The sequence below is a fragment of the Pelodiscus sinensis genome, chromosome 22 (assembly GCF_052426305.1).
Source record: "Pelodiscus sinensis isolate ZL-2025 chromosome 22, ASM5242630v1, whole genome shotgun sequence".
In the NCBI taxonomy this organism is placed as follows: Eukaryota; Metazoa; Chordata; order Testudines; family Trionychidae; genus Pelodiscus; species Pelodiscus sinensis.
In genome coordinates, this window is record NC_143073.1 from 10,120,793 (window position 1) to 10,143,153 (window position 22,361).

The 22,361-nt window shown below is 53.5% G+C and overlaps 1 protein-coding gene across 2 annotated transcripts in view; it reads right to left on the minus strand.

Annotated features, from left to right (window-relative positions):
* The window catches only part of LOC102461036 (unconventional myosin-Ie-like), a 33,917-nt gene extending 16,845 nt beyond the window's left edge, over positions 1-17,072 (minus strand). Inside the window, exons 1-4 of one of the 2 annotated variants that reach the window (XM_075907668.2) lie at positions 16,779-17,072; positions 6,229-6,366; positions 4,420-4,509; positions 607-701 (exon numbers count right to left, since the gene is read on the minus strand). In XM_075907668.2, the coding sequence (XP_075763783.2) occupies positions 607-701; positions 4,420-4,509; positions 6,229-6,366; positions 16,779-16,781 (326 nt within the window). In that variant the 5' untranslated portion in view covers positions 16,782-17,072. The other variant, XM_075907669.2, reaches the window with a different exon arrangement.
* Between the last annotated feature and the right edge of the window lie 5,289 nt (positions 17,073-22,361).

Consider the following 22,361-nt stretch of genomic DNA (forward strand, 5'->3'; position numbering starts at 1 on the left):
TTAAGGCAGGCAGGGTGGGCCCCATGGGGGGGAGCAACTAGGATAAATATGGTAATGCTTGGGAGGGGAGCTACTAGGATAAATATGGTAATGCTTGGGAGAGGAGCTACTAGAATAAATATGGTAATGATTGGGAGGGGAGCTACTAGGATAAATATGGTAATGCTTGGGAGAGGAGCTACTAGAATAAATATGGTAATGATTGGGTGGTGTTCAGGTATTCTGGTAATTAGTCAGAAACAAAGGCTGTCCCCAAAATGTGGAGAGGATAGTGGATTTCAGGGCTTGCCCCAGCACAGTGTCCATCCCCACCCTGCTGGGGTTGGCACCAGAAACTGCAGGACTGTGCCTCAGTTTCCTCATCAGTAAAATGTACAGGATGACACTAGGTTGACATGGGAGAGGATGAGGGAGGGGCTCTCTCAGCAACATCAACCACAGCACTGGAGGGCTAAGACCAGCCAGACACAGAGCCACGCTGCCCTGTCACCCACAGTGTGCCACTCGGGCACCTGGAGAGGTCTTAGAGCTAGAACTTGGCACATGCCCTGATGTGGACCTTGCCTCTGCCCCTTCTTGCCCCTAGTGGCCCCAGCCCCGCCCTACCTGATGATGACGCACTGGTTCTCCCCGTCAATCAGCATGTTGCGGTACATGTTATCAGCCAGGGCATAGATGTGGGGCGGGTTCTCGTACTGAGCCTGCAACCAACGCACCAGCAGGAGACTCAATTAATCTGCTGCACGGGACATTGCACATGGGGAGGTGGCAGGGGAAGAGAGGGGGCTAGGCTGGGACCCCGAACAACTCATCATGCTGCTGATCCAAGCCAGGAGGAGACCTCAGCTCTCAGTGATTTGTCTCGGGCTGCACCAGGGGGCCCCATTCAGAGATCCCTGTTGCGGTGAGGGCGGCACAAATGCAGGGCAGCCAGTTCCTGCCCCACAGCGCTCACAGCTCCAGGGGCCTCTGGATCCCATCTTTCCACCTGCTCTGGTGAGTGCTTGGCCAACACGTGCTAAGGGTTTAGGGGACAGAGACCTCAAAATGACACGGGGCTTAGGGGGCAGAGGGCGAGGTCTCTCCCAATCACTTAACCCCTCGTCTTCCAACCAAGGAACAGACATTAACTAACCCTTGCAGGGATGATCGATCAGCAGCAGCCCTATTACACAGATGGGGAAACTGAGGCACGGGGCAGTGAAATGACTGGTGCCGGGTTAGCGGCAGAGTGGGGAAGAGAACCCAGACTGCCCAGTCTGTGTCAGCCTCCCAGCACGTCCCCATGCCAGCCTAGAGCCCCGTGTCCCTGGAAGCAGCCTGGATGGGAACTAGTAGACTGATCTAACCAGCTCTCCATGGCCTTCTTCGAAAGCTACTGCTTAGCCATCCATCTCCCAGCCCCCACGGCTACACTGGGGGGTAGCTCCCGCCATGGATCTGCCCACAGATCTTGAGCCCCGAGTCGATCTCCTGGAGAGGAGACGCCGGCACATCAGGAGTGTGATGGGCACTCGGCCCGCTGCCTCTACCGGCATCCTGGTTTGCTACTGCGAACACCGCTGCAATGGAGCCCAGATCAAAGTGGCTCTTAGGACAGCGACAAGGCTGCTGGGACTTCAGGGAAGCGGTCGGGAACAGCAGAGAACGTCCGCGCCTGAGGCTGAAACCGCAAAGAAATCGGAGCACCCGGGCGCCAATTTGGGCTGTCGCGAGGACCCCAAGCAGGGAAGGTCCCTGCACCAGCCACTAGAGGGAAGGCTGAGAGCAAGGCAGCTCCCATGGGGCGGGGCGATGGGGTGCTGCAGGCCAGCAGCAGGGCGGGGCTCCCAGCTGGCACACTGGAGGAGAGAATTCCTATCCAGGTGACTCACTGGCCTCAGAAATTCTCTTCCCCTCCGAGAGGCAGGAGACTTTCCCTGCTAAGAGTCACTCCCACGGCTCCTTGAGGGTTACCCTGATGGCTGCAGCTCCTCCTGTGCTGGGCACGGACAGGGAAACCTCCACACTACAGCCAAAACCTTCTGTAGGTTAACCAATGCGGGCAGCCTGCTCCGGGGAACACCACCACTGGGTGGCCCTGGGCTTCCTCCCATTCAGGGAGCTGGCCCCACTCTGCTACAGACCTGTGAGGAGCCAGGGAGCAACAACCCAATGGACCATCTAATTCAGGATCCCTCTAGTCCAGTGTTTCCCAAATAGTGTTCCATGGAACATCAAGGTTCCACGAAGTGAAAATAAGGGTTCCGCGAGAAAATTCCATTCCAATAATATTTTATGATTTAAAAAAATAATAATTAACAGGGCTTGCCAAGCGGCGGCAAGCCCCGCTCGTCAGCCGTGCGGAAGCACACACTGCGCATGCACAGGCCGCGCTGCGCGGCCCTGCCGAGCTAAAATCTACTTGCCATGGACGAGTAGATTGCCTAATTTGTCGAGCCCTGATAATTAATATTTAAGCATTTATGATTTTTTTAAATATGTGCAATTAAACTACATGTTGATTTCATGACCTTGTTTAGCATTTGTTTATTATTATCCTTACTTATTTGTGGTCTACTTTTTCAGCTCCGTATAGTAGACTGTTATTAGGGGTTCCGCAAAATTCTTTCGAGTTTAAAAGGGTTCCGTGGCCAAATAAAATTGGGAAACACTCATCTGGTCCGTCACTGGAGGCTTCAGACGAAGGGGGAACACAGTCTCCCACCCCCACCCCGCAAGAGCAGGTCCCCTCTCCTCTCTGTCCTGTAGGTCCCCCACTGGAACAATACCAGCCCACCTCTGCAAAGCACAGAGAGACTGGCGGATTAAAGTCGCTGCCTGTTCTTGTAACAATGCCCAGGGAGGATGTGGCCCTTGGGATACCAAAGCCCCCAGCTCTGCCGTTAGCCAATGAGCCGTCTGGAGCAGCTAAGAGGCAGAATCCAAGAGCGAATCCCCTTTACCGGCTCAGAGGAGAGGTGCAGGGGATGGAGTGTCATGTGAAGGTCAGAAAGGCCCAGTCTGATCATCTACTCTGACGGCCTCTGTAGCCCAGGCCAGAGAACCTCACCAAAAGGTTCCTACCTCTAGCCCATATCGGGAGGCTGAGCTAGAGCAGAGCTTTTAGGAAAAAACAGCCAGCCTTGATTCCATGACTACAACCCAGGGAAAATCCACCACGTCCCTTGGTAAATTGTTCCAAAGAGTAACTGCCCTGCGCTGCTAAAAACCTTATTCCTCATCCGAATCTGTCTAGTTTCAGCAGCTTCCAGCCCTATAAGCTGAGCACGGAGGAGGTTCAAATGCCACCCAGCCGATTAGCAGAGTCGACAGCAGGTGTTTCTACTAGGGACATGAACGGGTAACAGGGTAACGGTTAACCAGTACCCAGGAACAGCCCTCCACCCACATCCACCTGCTGCTCTAGCGCCTGCACCCATCCCCGTTCAATCAGTTAACCCAGTGGTTCCCAACCGGTGGTCTGCAGCCCCCTGGTGGTCCATGATGGTACTGCAGGGGGTCCGTGGAAAGTTTAAAAGTCCTTTATTTTTCTCTCTTCTTTTTTCTTTCCTCCCCCAGGGAGGAAATGTTAATAGATTGAAAAGGGGTCTGTATGCTTGAAAAGGTTGGGACCCACTGAGTTAACCAGTTAAACTTAACATTTAACTGGTTAATTACTCAGGATTTTAAATCCCTAGTTTCTCCTGCTGGTGCACATCCACATATGCCTTGGTGCACACCAGAAACATTTATTCTGCACATGAATGGAAAAAATTAGAGGGAATGTTGCTTCCAGCTGACTACTGGCTCTGGTTCTGCCTTTGTCTGCTGAAGAGCCATCTCCTACCAGAAATCTCGCCCACTGTAACTTCTTACACGTCCCCTCGGCCTTCTCTTTGGTAAACTAAACAGCTTAAAACACCCTCTCTAGGGAGATACTGAATTGTTCTTCTAGCTCCCATTTAAGCTTCCTCTGTTTGCCAACACCCACCGGAAGTGTGGGCCCCAGAAATGGATCCAGCAGTAGTATCCTAAATGGTGCGTACACTATATACCCGTTTATCTGACACCCTATTACCCAAACTGCCACAGACCCCTCCCCCTCTCTCATCCCTTAGTATGAGATACAGGCTACACACATTCTGGGGGGCAAGGATAGGATGTTGGCAAGACGAAGGTTTGGATAACAGGATAGAGACGCCCTGTCCAGGAAGAGGCCAGCATGCTGCTGAATGGCTCCTGCCCTCTCCACGATCTGAATCATATCCGTGTGTCCTCCACCCCTTGCTATCTGATTACCACCCTGCCTAGTGGTACTCGATGGCTCCTGCTGTGGGGTGAGGGGCAGAGCAGACTTGGGAACCCCCGAGAGGGTGTTTCGGAGGCTGTTGCCCCACAGCGTGACTGCCCCTCTCCCCCGCGCGCGCCATGACTCACGGCTCCCTGGTACATGTCAATCTCGCGATCCGTGAAGTATGGCAGCTGTTTGAAAGGGTTGACGGAGATGAGGACTGGCCCGATGTACGTCTGGGGTTTCCGAGATAAGGATCGACCGGAGACAGCAGGAAGCGGAAGAAGCAATAGAAAAGAACGCAGGGAGCCACAGATGTTCCTCAGAGCCCGACCCAGAGCTGCCCATCCCAGATAGCCCACCCTGTATTTAAAGTAGGATTGTTTGAGTGTAATCGACTAACCGTTTAACCAATCCGCTGATGCTTATGGGTTAATGGTGTCGGTTACACCCTGCCAGCTCCCGAGGAGCAGAATTGGCAGCGCCAAGGAAGCTTCGCTGCAGGTTCAGCAGTATAAAGCTTATTTAAGCATTATGCTGCAGAGCCCGCAGGGTGTAAGCACCGAGATTTTCAACGGTTACCTATTTAACCGAATATTAACATCTCTAATTTAAAGGGCCGTGCTATGTGCTTGTGGCACAGTGGAAAATAAATTTGAAATTTACTCTATTGCATCTTAAAATATTAGAAAAATAAAAGGACCCAAATGAAACATTTTCACTGACCCCAACATGATGTTTCCCCTCTAATCTTGTCCATGCCTTTGCAGAATAAATTTTGTTGCATGCACCAAGGCATGTGTGTATGTGCACCACCAGTAGAAACACACACTGCCAGCTGTGGGTGCTCTGCCAATCAGCTGGGTGGCATTCGAATCTCTCTTGGGTGGCTGCCCATCTCTCAACTTACAGAGAACACTGCTCTCCAGGTATCCAGCAGGAAGGAGAGCAGGAGAGACCTGGCTCCAGGCAGAGATAAAGGGCAGAGATGGATGGAAAGTTCTTAACCCATTTTCACTGGAAAATATCATTTAGTCAAAACTGAAGGGTTTTTTGCAGTTGTCTCAGTTTTGATTACATGTCATGAAAACAATTGGAAAATGTTTCAAAAATCTCAAATCACCACCTTTGGCCATTTTTGGGAAAGTTCAAATTTTTCATTTCAGAATGACGGCTGGTTTTGAATTTACTCAATTGTATCTTGAAAAATTAAAAAGTAAAAGGATCCAAATGAAACATTTTCATTGCCCCCTCCCTCCCCCATGATTTTTTTTCAGAATTACATTTTGCAATTTATTTATTTTTTATTTTGGCTTTTCGTCACGATTCGAGAGGAAACAAACACGTGAAACAGAAAATCTGTTTTCTAACCAGCTCTAATTAGGGGATTTGCTGAATGAAATATTGAATCTGGTGCCTCTTCTCCAGAAAGGCAGCATAGACTATCAGTTAGGCCATTTGCTTGGCATGCTGGATGCCTGGGTTGTAGTCCTGGCTTTGAAGCCCTGTTGGATGACCCTAGGCAACTCATGGCCCGCCTCAGTTTCCCCTCCCCACCTTTTTGTCTGACTTGACTATTCAAACTAAGAGCTCTCTAGGTCAGGGACTCTCTCTCACTCTACTGCCTGGGGCTCTGATCTCAGTGAGGCCACTACAAACATACGAATTACACTAACGGTCCCTCATGATGCTGGTGTGATAGTTAAAAGCATCTTGCTCATGCCTAGATTCTTATTCTGGCAATGGACCAACCCAGAACCAGGCAGTCCTGGGACCCTGGAAAATTTGGGGCTGCCCTTATCCCTTTTCCCGTGATCCCCATTGGGTTTTGCAAACTGCTGTCCTTTGGGGCCAAGGAGCAATCGGAGTTTCCCTCCTGCCCGGCCACATCCTCCAACCCGCCCAGAGTTCCTGCTGTCACCCTCCCTGCCTTCGGCCCAGCCCAGGAAGGATACGAAGATGTAGTCATCCAGGAAGCGCTTCTTGAGGTTCTCCACGATGGCGTCCTCGTTGATCTTGGCCAGCAGCACCATGTCGTCCACGCCGCTGTGCTTGACATTCTGCGCCTGCCAGTGGTAGCGCTCCTTGCTGCCCTGTGCGGGGAGGGGGGTACAGTGGGACAGGTCACACTGCGCAGGCCAAGCTCCGTGCGGGGGACCCCAGTGCCCAACACACACAGCAGCTTCCGTCGGGTTTCACTCCAGACAGGCAGGGGCTGGCTTAGGGCTGCTAGGCAGATTGTTTGAGGGTCTAGCATGGGGTTACTGATCAGGAGATCTAGGTTCAAGACCTTACCATGGATGCTCCCTGGGGAAGTCACAGGAACTTGCTGGGTCTTGGTCTCCCAGCAGCAAAACAGTGATTCAACCTTCCTCTCCCCACCCTTTATCTGCCTCAATCGTGGGCTCTGTGGGATAGGGTTGGTATCTGTCATTGGGCAACCCATGGACCAGTGGAGCCCCACGTACAGCAGGCGATGCTATTATTTGTATTATGGTAGCACCTAGGAGCCCAGCCACGGACCAGGAACCCTATGTTGTTAGGTGATCTATGTAATGAGGTGTATTACGGTAGCACTGAAACACCCATGACCCCTACAGTTCTAGGCCCAGGAGGGCATGGGACTAGATGTTGTACATTATCTATTAGGTGTATTACAGTAATACCTATGTGCCTTATTCATGAACCAGGATCCCAGGGCAGTAGGCACTGTACATTATTTATTAAGTGTATTACGGTAGCACCTAGGAACCCAGTCATGGACCAGATGCTTATGGTCTTAGGCCCACGGACCAGGATGGCATGGCATTAGATGCTGTACATTGGCTATTAGGCATATTACAGGAATACCTACAAGCCTTAGTTATGAACCAGGAGAACCCCATGGTGATAGGTGCGGTACATTATTTATTAGATGTATTACGGTAACACCTACAAGCCAAGTCACGAACCAGGACCCCAAGGTGCTAGGCACTGTACAATATCTATTAGGTGTATTATGATAACACCTAGGAGCCCTAGTCATGAATCAGACCCATGGTGCTAGGGCGCTGTACATTATTTATTAAGTGTATTACGGTAACGCATCATGGACCAGATCCCATGGCACTAGGCCCTGTACAAACACAGACCAGACTGCACCTGCCCCAAGAGGCATACGGCATAGGTGGTACGTTGGAAGCCAAAATCTTGTCTGGTCTGCATGAGTTCTTGAGACCCCTTAGCCCTTTGCCCCTGTAGGTGAAACTCTGCCTCACAAGAGTCGTCCTGCATGATTGGCTGCCGTGCTCCACTCTAGAACAGGCTGCATGATTCTAGAAGAGGTGGTCGTAGCTTATAAAGAGAAATTCAGGATGACGATGTTACAAAGACCAAGAACACGGATCAGTCTCTGTCGCTGCACTAAGGCACCAGGTGTGTGTCATTCTCTCTCTCTCTAATGCAGGACGTGCAATGATTTGTGGTCTTGCTCTCCATCCAGCACCAAGACAGCACAGCCCTCTCTCTTTTTCTTTATCTGGACAGAAATTCACACAGTCTCTCCAGCCCCGGGGGTTCAGAAACCAGCCCACAAAAATTGAGACACTGGCTTAAAAATCATGAGATTTAATAAAGAAAGAAATGCTGGGACTCGCCCTTGCCATTTGCTTTTTGAGCCATTAGAAGCGTGTGCTTTCCAACTTTTCTGCATGAACACTGGGGCCAGAACCCGCCCTTATACAAGAAAATTGCAGCTCCAATTCTCACATGATCGTAAGTCTCCGAGGGCTGGGGCTTGAAGCAAAAACTAACCCGATATTGCTAAAAGTTGTGCTAAAATGGCAAAAGTTTGCAACACTGCAGCACAAGCTTATGCCATAAACTGAACTTTGATGGACGACTCTGGGAAAGTCACCCCACACACACACACACACACACACACACACTCTCTCTCTCCCCTCCCTCTCCCTCCCTCCCTCCTCAGTTTCCCCATCTATATAATAGCTGTGGTGCTACTGATCCTCTTTTACAGAGGCTACTAAAGCCTTGGCAGGTGTAGCCATACTGACCCACGAGGGCTTGTCTTTCCCTTCTCTGCCAATCTCCATGATTAATTGACAGAGATGCTTGGCCTGGCTTTAACGTGGGAGAGAAACTGATCCAGATGGATAGAAGTAAAATCCTTCCTGCAAACTGCAGGAGTCCAGTGGGCCTGGTCTGGAACAACCCAGGGAACTGGGAGGGAGGGGGAAAGAGAGAAAGAGTGAGAGCATGTGTGTGTGTGTGGGGGGGGGGATATATGTGCATGCTTCCCACTTGCCTCCCCGCAGACAGACAACCCACAATTTCACTGCTCTCCTCCTGTGGCATCAGTACACAAGGGAAGGGGCCCTGCCCAGGCCTGGGGAACAAGCCTCCCATCCCCACTCTGAGCCTGCAAGGAAACTTCAGACGGGCTCCCGGCTGTTGCCAAGGCGCCTGCCTCTGGCCCGCACAGACAATGCGAGCGGTCAGTTGCTATGCAACGCCGGTGGCACCAGCCGCGGGAAGGCGGGGCAGTGGGAGGAGGGGCAGTACGGAGGGAGCCCTGCCGAGGCTCCGGGCGAGCTCGAGGGACATTCTCCGTGGCAGGCGCTGGCACCGGGGCCACGTTGCCCCAGTCTGCCCGGAGCAGAGTCCGGCAGGCAGGCCCGAGTGCTGCTCACTACCCCGCTCCTAGCTGTGATGCTGCCGGCTCTCCAGTGGTACCTGGGGCGTTCACTCAATCCCCAGCTCCTGGCATCACGTGAGATTCTGTTTCCTTTAAGAAAACCCAAGTTTCTAACCCTTATCTGCTCGGCCCATCACTATAGTATCCAAACTCGTGGTGTCCAACACGCTAGCCACATGTGGCTATCTGGCCGGCTGAGTGTGGCTAGTTCACTATAGAAGTTGCCACTCCAGTGGCGACTGCTTCAGAACTGGTTGGACATCACAGATCTAAACACTTCACACGCTTGCGTATATCTATCCTCCCAGCCCTCTGAGAGGCAGGGCAGCACGATTATCCCCATTGTACAGAGGGGAGAAACTGAGGTGCAGGCAAAGTGACTGGCCCAAGGTTCTATGTGGCAGAGTAGGCTACTGAACTGAGGAACCAGGAGTCTAAGGCTGGCACTGATCTTTCCTGCCTCTTTGTGCAAAGCTTGTCCTGAGCCCTGAAGGCTCCAACAGGATTGGCCAATAAAAAAGGAACCCAAGGTTTATTTAAAAAAAACAAAACCTGCAGATTTTTGTAGTCAGTCTGGTGCTTTTTGGGGTCCGACTCCTGGGTGTTAATTGATTGGGCTTGTGCCTGATTTCAGTGACACTTGCGTCGCTCTCCCATGTGACACAGAGTAAATATTAAAAACCTCACAAAATATTTGGATCGTGGTAATGCCTGAGGGCCCCGGGACACTAGGCGCTGGGCAAGCACAGAGCAAAAACACACACCCTGCCGCAAAGCTCTTCGCATCGCTGAAGATAAAACAAGTGAGAATCGGGTGAGAAGGGACACAAACCCTTGTCAGCACTAGCCAAGCACTAGCTCCATTCTACCCCTAAGCCTGGAGGTAGCCTGAAGGAAGAGCTGGGTCAGGAACAGAAAATGTCTAGTGAGGAGAAGATTGTTACCCCGGGGGGCGAGAATGGTGCTTTCCTTTTCAGCAGCATCCAGAGTGCACCAGAGCTCTGAAGGCTCCAACAGGAGCGGCCAATAAAAAAGAAACCCAGGGTTTATTTAAAAAAAAAAAAAAACACCCTGCAGATTTTTGAAGCCAGTCTGGTGCCTTCTGGGGTCTGGCACGTGGGCAGGGCAACTAGAAGAGCCTCTGTGCCACCCTGGAGAGGAGCAGGTAGCTGGTGAGATGCCAGGGCCAGTGACAGCACCTGGCAACATCAGTCCTGTCATACAAGCCCATGGCCGAGCCACTGGAAGGTAAGACTCACAGGCCCCAGCACATGAGCCTTCCCCAGGGAGGAAAACGACTCAGGCTGGGCCCAGCCCCTGGGATACTCTGGAGCTCTGGCCATGTTATGCCTCAGCAGGCCTGTGGGAAGGGAAGTGCTTTTGCCAGGTCACTGAGGGGGAAGCTGAGGCACATGGGAAAGAAGCGACTCACTTGGTCGAGATTCTGAGTCAGCAGCAGAGCCGGGATTAGAACTACAGGCCCTGTCTGTCAGCTCTGCAGTCTAACCACTCAACCACACTTCCTACCCTCAGGCAGGAAACGAACCCAGAAGTCCTGATTTCCAGCCCTCTAGCCTCCACCATTAGACCTCCACTGTTAGTCTCAATGCAGGGACTAGCCTCAAGTCTTGACTCCCAGACCCTCCCTGCTCTAACCACTGAACAAGGCTGCCTTCCCACAGCCCCACCCATAAGGACAGGACCAGCCTTTATGGTTGTGAAACTGCTTTTCTGGCAGTGTTATTCATTAACAGGAGCTGGGTGTGTGCCCAGCTCAGAGGAAATACATCCACACCCCCAATACACGTGCCATCCTGAACGTCACACCACATTCCCGAAATCCAGAGCGGCTTGAAACCTTGCATACACACAGCCGCAAGATCAAACCTGCCTGCCCAGGGAAGCAATCCCCTGGGGGCTGAGCCCAAATCAGACCTCGTTTCAGCCTGTGTATTCCTAACCCCAGCACAACCTTGTGGGGGGAGGTCCGACAACACAGCCAATCCTGCTACAAGGCTTAGCAAAAGGCAACATGGTCCAATGAGCAGAGCTCAGGGCTAGGCCTCAGGATACCTGGATTCTGGTTCTGGCTCTGCCACTGCTCAGTGATCTTGGACAAGTCCCAGTGGTGCTCTGTGCCTCAGTTTCCCCTCCCAACCTGCGTCAAACTCTTTATCATCTTGTTATGGTGCAGGGGGCAAAGCCAAACAATTTTCCCTGTTCTAAATAGTTTAGAACCTAAATCCACGTCAGTGCAGTGCCAGGGACGACAGGGCCCTGATCTCAGTGGGGGATGGTGTGCGCAGTGCCTGGCACGCCTGGGGGACTGGATTTTGGTCGGGATCTGTGTGTGAGCAGTACCAAGCAGGAGGGGGGCCCCAAGCTTGATCCGGGGGGGGTCTGTGCAGCACCCAACACAACTAGGGGCCTGATCTTGGTCAGGAGCGGCGTCTGCACAGGCCTGGAGCAATAGGAAGCCCCCAATCTCAGACTGGGTCTCTGCAGGGCCCAGCCCAATGCAGGGGGGAGGGGAGTGGGGCTGATCTCAGACGTGGTCTGTGCAGGGCCCAGCCTCCTGGAGGGGCTGATCTCAATCAGGATCTGCACAGGCCCCAGCCCAAAAGGACGGGGTCCCAAACTCATTTGGGGTCTGCGACGGGGCCCAGTCCCGATATCCACGTACTATTAGAATCCACGTGGCTGTTTGTGACAATCTCGCCCTGCTCCCTTTTGGGGCCTGACACGCTCAGATGTCCTGGCCCCTCAGGAGAGTCCTGGGGCAGGTACCACCATGGCGGGGCTGGCGGAGAGGGGACCAGGCTGGCTTTGGGAGCAAAGAGAGATTTCACGGGCACAGGACTAGCAGCAGCAATTCGTGCCCAGCCCACAGAGACAGTGCTGCCCCCGTTAGCCAGCCAGGACAGCGCCAGGCCCCAGTGGACAGGACAAACGCGCCCATTGTTTAAGATACAGGGTCCCTCATGGCAGCGTTATCCTTGCATGGCCCGAGCCAGGATCCTGGCCTGTCATCCCAGCTCATTGAGAGCCCCAACCAAACCCTGCATGGGGGGGCGGGCTGAAAGCCAGGCCTCTGCTACCAGGCCAAAGTTTGCCCCAGTCCGTCGGCTCTCTGTGCACGGGAGGGGTTAGGGCAAGAACTGACCCCCTATGGCCCTGGCCTGTGCCCCACTCCCAACGCACAACCAGGGCCGGCCCACAACATTTTGGCAGCTGAGGCGGGGAGCTCAAATGACGCCCCCTCGCTTGGGCCAAAACTTTGAAAAGTCTCAATTCTCTGGGTCCTAGTGGCACCCCCCCCCCCCCCATACACACAGTCTGGCACCGGAGCTGGCCACCTCAGTTCACCTCATGGTAAGGCCAGCCCTGCCCCCCACTACCCACACATGCCCTCAGGCCTCCCCAGCACACACATGCTCCTGCCCTCCCCCCCACACCTGCCCATACTGCCCTTAGCTCCTCCAGCACAGGGTGTGGTATCCCCACCCACACGGCCCCAGACCCAGCCAGCCCTGCCTACACCCCAAAGCTAACGGGGGGGGGGGGAGCAAGGCAACCACTGAAGGGCCCGGCCAGGAGGAAGAGGGATCCCTTGAACAGAGCCCACGAGGCTGGTGCTAAGAATAGCCCCGGCAGGAGGAACTGAGCAGAATCACGGCCCTGGGACAGGCATTTCAGCGTGGGTGGCTGCTGGCACATGGCTCCACAGGCCCGATCCCATCCCGGGGCCCCCTGTCCTGAGACAGGCATGCAGGTGCCCGGCCCTTGCATCCTGCGCTGTACAAACACCAGGGAAGGGAGCGCAGGTTAAGGATTAACCAGCCTGGTGGTTGGGCAGCCATGACCTGGTCAGGCGGAAGCCGAGGGGAAGCCTGATCCTGTTTTGCTGTGAAACACGCCCCTTCCCTGCCGCCCTCGAGACAGGCGCTAGGGACCCACAACATTACAGATTGGCTGGCCCTCGAATTGCCTCACCCCGCCACCCCCACTCACGGGGAGAGATAGCAAGGCACAGGGGCAGCCTGGCCCCCTCCAAGTCACACAGGATAGAACCCAGCAGCTCCCATTGCGCTGCTCCACCCACTAGCCCTCACTCCCCTCCTACAGCTGGTTTCCAGCCTCACCCCAGGGCTCTAATCAAGTAATCAGTATAGATGACAGGTTAATCACAGTCTATTAATAGCTTCCCAATGACCCACTGGGTGCAGCCGCCTACCAGAGCAGAGCGGCTCTGCGGAGGGGACAGCTGATCCAGGCACAGGACTGACGCTAGCAGAGTCCATGCTCACCATCCAAGCCAGTGAGACTGAGCTGCAACCACTAGCCCGGGCCACCAAGATCCAGTCAGGAATTGGGATCCCCCCGTCCTGGGAAGGGCACATGCCCCCCAGTCACAGCCCGCAGACGGAGACCCCCTGCTAATCCCAGCTTGCAAGTTGCAACCCCTGTAGGGCCTGAAAGGCAGGATGGGGATGCCCCAATTAGGGATGTAACAATGTAGTCGATTAACCAATTAACGGATAAGCAAAAGTTTACATACTACTGACTACATGCATTCCCCCACCCCCGCCAGTACATTTTTTAGCAGGCTGGCCAGCAGCTCGTCTCAGTTTCGGTTCATGACAGGTCCAGAAGCTCAGCCCCACCCCCACCCCCGGCAGGGGCTGGTGCCACCCCACGCTGCTGCCTCTGTATTGGAGGCAGCAGCGCTGGGCGACAGACAGCTAGTCCACGAGAGGAACCAGCTTCTGCCTGGCATCCTACCCTGCTGCCTGATACAGGGGCAGAAGCTTGGGGGTGGCAGAGGGCTCCTCAGGAGTGGGGCTGGAGCACACCAGCTGCCGGCCCCACCCTCCAGGACTCCAGATTAGTTGAGTAAGGGTGAGAATTCATGAGGTTAATTGACTATTCAATTAACTCATATTTACATCTCTAGCCCCATGCTGGCTGGAATCAGTGCCCGACATTCCCCGCCAGTGCCCCATCTTCAGCACCATAAACCCCCGAAAGGGGAGGCTTTATATTTGGGAAGTGGGGGAGGAAAGTTGTGGACACAGAGGCTGCAGCTGCATCAGCATTTGGGGAATGGGAAGTGGGGGCAGAAGAGAGGAGCTGCCAGGATCCAAAACCCCATCACAAAGAAGGCCCTATGAGGCCCCCTCCTCGGGGTCTCAGCAGGTTGGCTGAAACCCTTGTCCCAGGGGTGAGGGGCCTACTGGATGGCCACACCTGATTTGGATAGAAAGGGGGGCTGGGTTGCCACACACACCCACGCAGCGAGGGAGAGTTCTGCAGAACGTTTTAAGCATCAACAAACATTCAAAGGGAGGGAACCTCTGCTCAGTCACCCCCACCCCTGAATTTTGCCAAATTGCAAATGGGTCTATAAGCAGCTCCGAAAACCTCCTCCCACAAACCTGTCGAGAGCTGCTGTTTATGCAGGGTCTGCAGGAGGGACGTAAACGGCTAACTGGTAAGCATTAGGCTTACGGGAATATTTGGTTGGACAGCCAACCAAGGCAGGCTGGAGGAGCCCTGGGTGAATCCAGCCGGCCATGTGGGGATGGCAGACAGGGTCACACCTGGGCTGGGTGGGCAGTTGAGATTCTGGCCTTGGCCACACACTGTGTTGGTAGGTGGTAGCCTGGCAATGTCAGAATGGCTGGGCAAGCAGACAGGACTTTGGCCCCAGCCATGCTGGGGTGGCCTAGGCGAGCAGGCGTTAGAACCCCTGCCCCGGCGGCTCCCACTCGGCCCAGGAACCCGGCCCCGGCTGCCCGCCAATGGTTACCCAGTTAAACATTATAATTTTAAGTCATTTATCTGCTTAACTATTTAAATGGTTATTTATATCCCTAGTCTGCAATAAGCCCAAGCATGGCAGGGGAAGGTTTGGAAACTACACACCTCTGAGGGATCTGCCTCCTGGAGCCTGCCCCACAAGTAGCAGGCCAGGCCCGGGATAGCATGCTTGACCAAATCCTCCTTACATGGGAGTGCAGGCAGGACTTGTCATAATAGTGTTAGGACATGCCTGGATCCATGCTGGGGCAGCAGTGTTGCTACCTCTTACTAGACGCTGCTCTTAGCCAAGCCCCAGCTGCTGGAGTCAGGTGAATAGAGGAGACGGTCTGCTCCTAATTAAAAGAAAAGAACTCATTTCTCCCCATCCTGGCCATCGCATAAAGCTTAGCAACCCAGCCTGAACCTAACCCTAAAACCTCAAATTGCATCACCGCCACCAGCCACATGTGGTTAGCTGGTACGCTTTACTCCTGATTTTCGCACATTTGTGGTTGCTGGGGAGCAGAATTAGATGTGTTTTACATCCCCCTCTTTGCTACATAATTACCCAGCAGAGACGCCACTAAAACTTCAGAGTAAGCATCCCATGTGGAGACACTATTCCAGAATAAAAGTGATTGTCTTCAGGAGTAATTAATGCACTTTGCGCATGGAGTAATTCCTCAAGAATAGAGCGTCCACACGGAAGCTCTTCTGGAATCGCTACACTGGGAAAATTCCCCACAGAGACAAGGGCTGAGGGAGAGTCCCTTGGCCTGCAATTTGGGTCGGTGCCTGGTTCGAGGGGAACTCTGGCCCATTCCACACAAAGAGCGCCTCAAAAATCCCTTGGCAAACCCGCCTGGAACTCAGATTTTCTTGCCACGGTTCTCAGAAACCGAAGCCCAGCCCCAGCTTGCATAGCATGGTCTTGTTAAGGAAACATGAGCTGGGATCCAAACCCCTTGCCCAGAGTGTCTGGAAAGGAAAGAGTGGCCTCTCCCATCACTGCCCTGCCCTCCTTCTCCTCCCCGCACTTTCCAGAAGAGCAGCAATTTGTCCCAGATGCCTTTGGCCAAAATTCCTTTGCCCAAACTACTGCTGCGACTCTCCACCCCAAAGGTGAGTCAGAGCCTCTGGGGCCCTGGGATTCATGGCACCAGGTGCTGTACAAACATTTCTAAGGCGCCTCACATCATAGAGCCAGTAAAAATCAGACTCAGATCCCTTTCGTCCAACCTGTGCGCTGGCCGAAATTCTAGATACAACATCCGACAGCAGGTGAAAAGAGGCGCCTTTCAGGGGTTGCTGGGGTGATCTGACCCTTTGTATTCCACAGACGCGCACTCCTGAAAAATGTCACGTCTCCTCTCCAACCCCTGTGGGACGCCCAGCACCAGAGGAAATGTCCTTTGGAAGCCCCCGAGCCTGCAGGAGGCTCCCCCCCCCCCCAGGTTGCAGGAAGTGCCCCTGGGCAGCAATCCAAAGGCAGGATCAAGGGCCAACCCTCACAAAAGGAAGGGAGCAAATATTCAGGGCAGCAATGGGGCACCCGCACTGCAACGTAAGCCCCTCCATTAGGCAGGGGACGTGCGGGGACCATCCAGGCACAACCACTCCCCCCCGCCTCCCCCAAGGTTCTGAGCCAGCGGATCCCACGGAGAAAAGGAGCCGGAGCCCAGCTCAGGGGACCAAGCCAGAGGAAGGAAAAGGGCAGGAAGGTTTCTTGGGAATCACAAATCAGCCCAGAGACTATTTCTGATCCAGCTGCTTTCTATCCCCTTTGCAAGGTGATTCATGGAATCGGGCTGCACTGGAGCCCAGGTGTGTCTGTCGGGGGGGGGGGAGGGAATGGAGATTTAAGATGCAACCCCCCCCCCCACACACACACACACACCCCTCTTCAAACTGCTCATTCCTAATAATTAAACTGGGGAGGGGGCGAAACTTTTACAAAATTTGCTCCAAGAAAGGGCAAAAGGGGGAAGGAAACTCGAGGAGCAGGAAACTCACCATGGCTGGATCCCGGGGACTTTCTCCCACTTCCTCCACCCAGGGGAGCTTAGCAGGGCCCCATGCCTGGCGCCGGCTGGCCCTAGCTTGTCCTGTCCTGCTGCGGCTCTCCCAGTCCCTGGGGGAGCGGCGGGGGGCTTCGGAGCAGCTGCTCTCTCCCGGGCGGGGGGGGGAGGCAGCAGGAGAGCAGCCGGGCTGGGCAAAGATGGAAGGCAGGGGCTGGCTCAGGGGCGGGGAGGCAGGTACAGGCAGGCAGGCAGGTGAACGCCTGGAGTCCGCCTGGCTGCACGGAACACTCCCGGGTGGGGCAGGGCATGGGGGAGGAGGGGACTGGAGGAGCGCGCCAGGGCGCCCCCTGGTGGAGCGAAAAGCCAGCTGCGCGCAGCTGAGGGCGCCCCCCCAGTCTCTGCTGGCCCCTGCTGGGAGAAAAGGGAACTGCAGGGCTTGGAAGCACTGGGCTGGGTTGGAAACTGACAGGGAGGGCTGTCTCTACACGGCAGAGTGAGCCCAAGGTGTCAAGTTAAGCTTGAGGCCTGACTCCCTTGCCCCCCCCCACACCCCCCCCCCGCACTGACCCAGGCTTCCCAGACTTCCTGAGTGCAACCCCTATTTTGCAAGGTAGCCGTAGGGTTTGCCGAAAAGTCTCAGTGGGGTAGCTGTGGTAGCCTGTAACTTAAAGAAACCAACCCGTAGTCCTGTAGCATCCTGGGTGGGGGTGGGGTGGGGTGGGGGGGGTCTAGATAGCACCCTTACCTCGGAATAAGCTACACCATTTGTGCTATTTAAATGGCATTGCTTATTTCAAATGTATTTCGAAATTTGGTGCTGTCTACACAGCACCAAATTTCAGAATAATGCACTATTTCAAGACATTGCTTAACCCTCAAGGAACGAGGGGCAAAGGCAGGCCGGAATCATAGAACAGTAGAACTGGAAGGGACCTCGAGAGGTCATCGAGTCCAGTCCCCTGCCCTCATGGTGGGACCCAGTACCGTCTAGAGCAGTAGTCCCCAAACTTTTCAGCATCACGCCCCCCCCTTGATTTTTGAAAAAACCCTCATGCCCACCCCCAAAAAAAGCAGCAAAACTTGAGAAAAAAAAGGAACTGAGTGGGGCAGCAAAACTTGATGGGGGAGGAGGAGGCTGGGTCGCCTCGCGCCCCCCCTAGAATTTCTTCGCACCCCCCCCCAGTTTGGGAACCCATGATCTAGAGTAACCCTGATAGACACTTATCTAACCTGCTCTTAAATATCTCCAGTGATGGAGATTCCACAACCTCCCTAGACAATTTATTCCAGTGTTTAACCACCCTGACAGGAAGCTTTCCCTAATGTCCAGCCTAAACCTCCCTTGCTGCAGTTTAAGCCCATTGCTTCTTGTTGATCCTCAGAGGCCAAGAGGAAAAATTTTTCTCCCTCCTCCTTGTAACACTCTTTTAGGTACAGGCAGTCCCCGGGTTATGTACAAGATAGGGACTGTAGGTTTGTTCTTAAGCTGAATTTGTATGCAAGTCGGAACTGGTACATATTGTAGGGGAAACTCTAGCCAAACATTTCTCCAGAGCTTAGTTTTATTCTCCCACACCTCACTTCCCTCAGTCCTTTATTCTCAAGCTGAGGTGTCTGCTGAGAAAAGCCGCCCCGCGTCTCCCTGGTCTGCTGGGTGAGGCACTAGCTTCGCGTCTCCCTAGTCTGCTGGGGGGAAGTAGCTAGTGCTGGGTTGCCTCACCCCGTTTGTAAGTAGGGATCCGATGTAAGTCAGATCCATGTAATCCAGGGACTGCCTGTATTTGAAAACTACTATCATATCCCCTCTCAGTCTTCGCTTTTCTAAACCAAACAAGCCCAATTCTTTCAGTGCGCTCATTATTTCAAAATATATTTTGAAATAGCAAGCGCATGTAAAAGACATGGAATAGCTGTTTTGGAATACTGGAGGTATCCCTGAAATAGCTCCGCTGTCTAGATATACCCTTAAAGACTAACAAATATATGAGTTTTCGTGGGCAACTACTTTGAAGTAGGAATAAGAGATCCTCCGGAAAAGGGCTTTATTCTGGAGGATCGGGCCAGTCTAGACGCTTTTCTCTGGCTTTTCCCCAAGCCGGAAAAAAGCGGCGGACATCTTTATTTAAATCCCGTGGGGGATATTTAAGTCCCCTGCGGATTTCCCTATTACGAAGTTTAAAATTAGCATGCCCCTTTCGTAAAAGGGGCCAGTGTAGACGTAACCCTGCAATGCAGCTGCCACTGTAGCAGCTAGAGTGTAGGCCTCACCCCAGTAGCCCAGGAAGGGCTAGGTTGAGGAATACAGAAATAATTGTTCCTACCACAGTCCAGAAAATGAGCAGGTCAGGAAAGCTGGCGCTTGGTAGTTCAATGGAGAACGATAGACTTAGAGAGACACCCCTCCCCCCCGGAAGAGATTTTAGACTTACAGAATTGTTACTGGAAGTAGAAAAGCCCCAGAAGCAAGGTCACTGGCGACATGGCAGCGGTAACCCAGTTCAGCAAAGTACATTGGTAGCCAACTAGTGCTCAAGAGATCTGGGTTCTATCCCTGACACTGCTAGGTGGCCTTGGGCAAGTCACTGCATTGCTTTGTGCTTCATTTTCGCCCTCTGTAGACTGGAGATACTTATACTGACCTCCTTGGTAAAGTGCTTTGAGTTCTACTAATGGAAAGTGGTAGACAAGAGGTAGGGGTTATCACCATTCACTTTAAATCCCATGGAAGTCTCTGGGAGTTAGGCACACACGTATGGGCTCTGCTTAACTGAGGCCATGCTCCCTTTAATGCAAGGAACATGGCCAAGCCCAGCAGAAGTAAGGTGTTGGACTATGCAGGGTTTAAGAGAAGAGCAAACAGGAAAAAAAAAAAAAAGAAAGAAAGATGAACTTAGTCCAATGTAGGAGAGTTACAGCCCCTGGAAGAGATTACTACTCATCTCTCACAGGATCTGCATTTTCAAACAGCAAAAGGTTCCACCTATGCTAGAGAAATTACACATGCAAGCCACTCTGCTCTGCCCAGGCACGTCCCTGACGGGTGAGGCTTCCAGCAGCAGTTCCTAGAAACCAGCTCTGGCCAGAGTTAGACACACAGATTGTCCAGCTGAGATACAGTCCCATCTACACTAACTCAGCCGGGGTGCTAGTGCCAGGCCTGGTGGCGCAGGCCAATCTAACAGGGCTAACAGCTTGGACTGCTCAGGATTTTGGGCTGTACTAGCTGCTGGGTGAATACGGCTGTAGCTACCACAATCAGCAAGTTGGAGCAAGCATGAAGTGCATGTGCTGGTTTCGGCAGGGGAAAGAAGCAGGCAGGTGAAAGAGTGCGTCTCATCCCGTCCCTAAATGTGTCCTGGATACAGTTTATGGATTAAAATTACCCTAATGACCTATACCCTTTTATGGGGTCAAGCACCCAGCCAACCTTTGACAGGTTCTGCTAAGGAGAAAGACCCCACCTAGATTCACCCAGGAGTAGTTAGTTACCTAGGTGACTTGGGCAGCAGTGAATTCAACACCTGTCTGGCATTATAAAGAGGTATGGGGGCTCAGCAGGGAGCCACAGAACACAAGAGCTGCTCCTGAGCCGAGGGGTTACTCAGAGATGTTTCAAGAGCTCACCTGAAAAGGGGACATAGGAACGGTCCTGCTGGCGGGAGCTGCTCCTGAGAAGGCAGAGTGGCTTAGCCCTATGTTCCAAAGAACTACAGTGATGCAACCTCTCTGAAGAGGCCCCAGTCCAGAGGGATCCTCCCCTAGGGGATGACAGGAGACACTGACTGTGGAGTAGGATCTCATCTTGAAGGGCCTTCCTGGGGATGAGCCAGGACTGAGGGACTTGGGTGGGGATGATTAAAATTAGCCTCCCCCGTCCCTCCCGAGGAAGCGGGAGTTGAAGACTTGCTGCACAGCTGATTAGCCTTTGTTTAAATGAAGGTGCTCCACAAAAGCATCGCTGAACTTACTGAAAACCCAGCGGGGAAACCGAGGCAGAGATGCAAACGCTACACCTGGACACCAGGGAGAGCGCCCATGTGACCCCCCACACTATTGCAGATCCCTTCTGGCCTCAAACAGGTGCGGCTGTCCAGCGCAGGGAGTAGGCTGCCTTGCTTTCCAGAACACTCCCTCTTTCTTATGAGGCTCGCCCACACCCAATTCTGCACAGACCCAGCAGAAACCACTGAAGAGCTGGGCTACATGCCAGTTTAAAAACCATTGAGTGCGCCCCTGCCAGTGCAGGGATCCCAGTCTCAGGCAGAAGGGAACAGGGCTGCAGCCTCACACCCTTCTAAACACCTCCCTCCCATTTCCCAGCACTCTGCCTGGGGCCAGCCAGCCCAGGCACATGGGAACAGGGTACAGAGACTTCCCCTCTCCTGCAGGTGGGATCAAATGCAGCCTAGTGTGGGGAGTCATAGGACAGGAGTCAGGATTCCTAGCTCTGCTAGTGACTCATGACCCTAGCACCTCTGTCTTTTTGTCCAGGACAGGGGGTGGGGAAGCTTTTTTTGGGTCCAGGGTTGCTGACTTACAGAAAAATCAGTCGGGGGCTGCATACGAGAAGCAAAAAAGCCAAAAAACCAACCCTCACTGATTTGGCCCCCGACCGAGGAGAGACACACTCCCCGCATTCCCCTTGCACACCAGAACCTAGAGGGCCCAGGCTGGTAACAATTTTGTGATCCAGCCCCACAGGGGAGTTGATGTGGGTGTGGGGCTGGAGCACCAGCTCTGCTTCTCAAATGCTGCAGGGGGATCTCCAAGCCTCAGGGGCTGGATGCAAGCAAGCCAGGGGCCGCATTACCCGCCCCCAGGTCTTAGATTCCCCACCCCTGGTCTAGGAGGTAGGAATGTGGATGCTCTTTTGGAAGCAGAGCGTGCTCCAGCTGGTAGGTTATTAGTGACAGACCCATTCCCAATAGACAGGTATTTGGGGGCCCCGGGCCAGTTTTCCATGGACACAAACCAGCCGCCTTATTTACATACTGACTGGAACTTATTTACACTGCAACTGATGAGCAGATTTCAGAATGTTCTTTGAGGTGGGTTCTCCCCGCCCCGAAAGTTCTTGCTGGCTTCCCGGCTCAACGTCTCCAACTCCATCACCCACATCCTCAGCTCAGTAATCCAGCTGGAGAGCCAAATGGGAAGCAGGGCGCTTTCCTTTGTCTCCATCATCACCAGAGCTCAGGGACCTCGGTGCATCCTCATGACTGTTGGAAGCTCCCTCAGTGAGACTTGCCTTACCCAAAGACTGCCAGTGGGGAGGCACCGGAGTTGAGTGATTAGACTTCAGTCAACCGTTCTGTTAATGATGCACAACGGGGAAGAGAAGGCAGCTCCCACTCTGCCATGGCTCAGCTGGCTCTGTAGGGCTGCTAACTCAAGTAAAATGTCATGCCCTTCACCAGCTAATCTGACTCCCAATACTCCCCAGATCTACCATGGCCATCTGTAGACATTTCCATTCTGAGTCTCATTCCAGCACCTTAAATACAAGACCATCCTTCCACTCTGCCACTCACTTGCTATAGGACATGGATCAACTTGCACCAGAATGCCTCAGTCC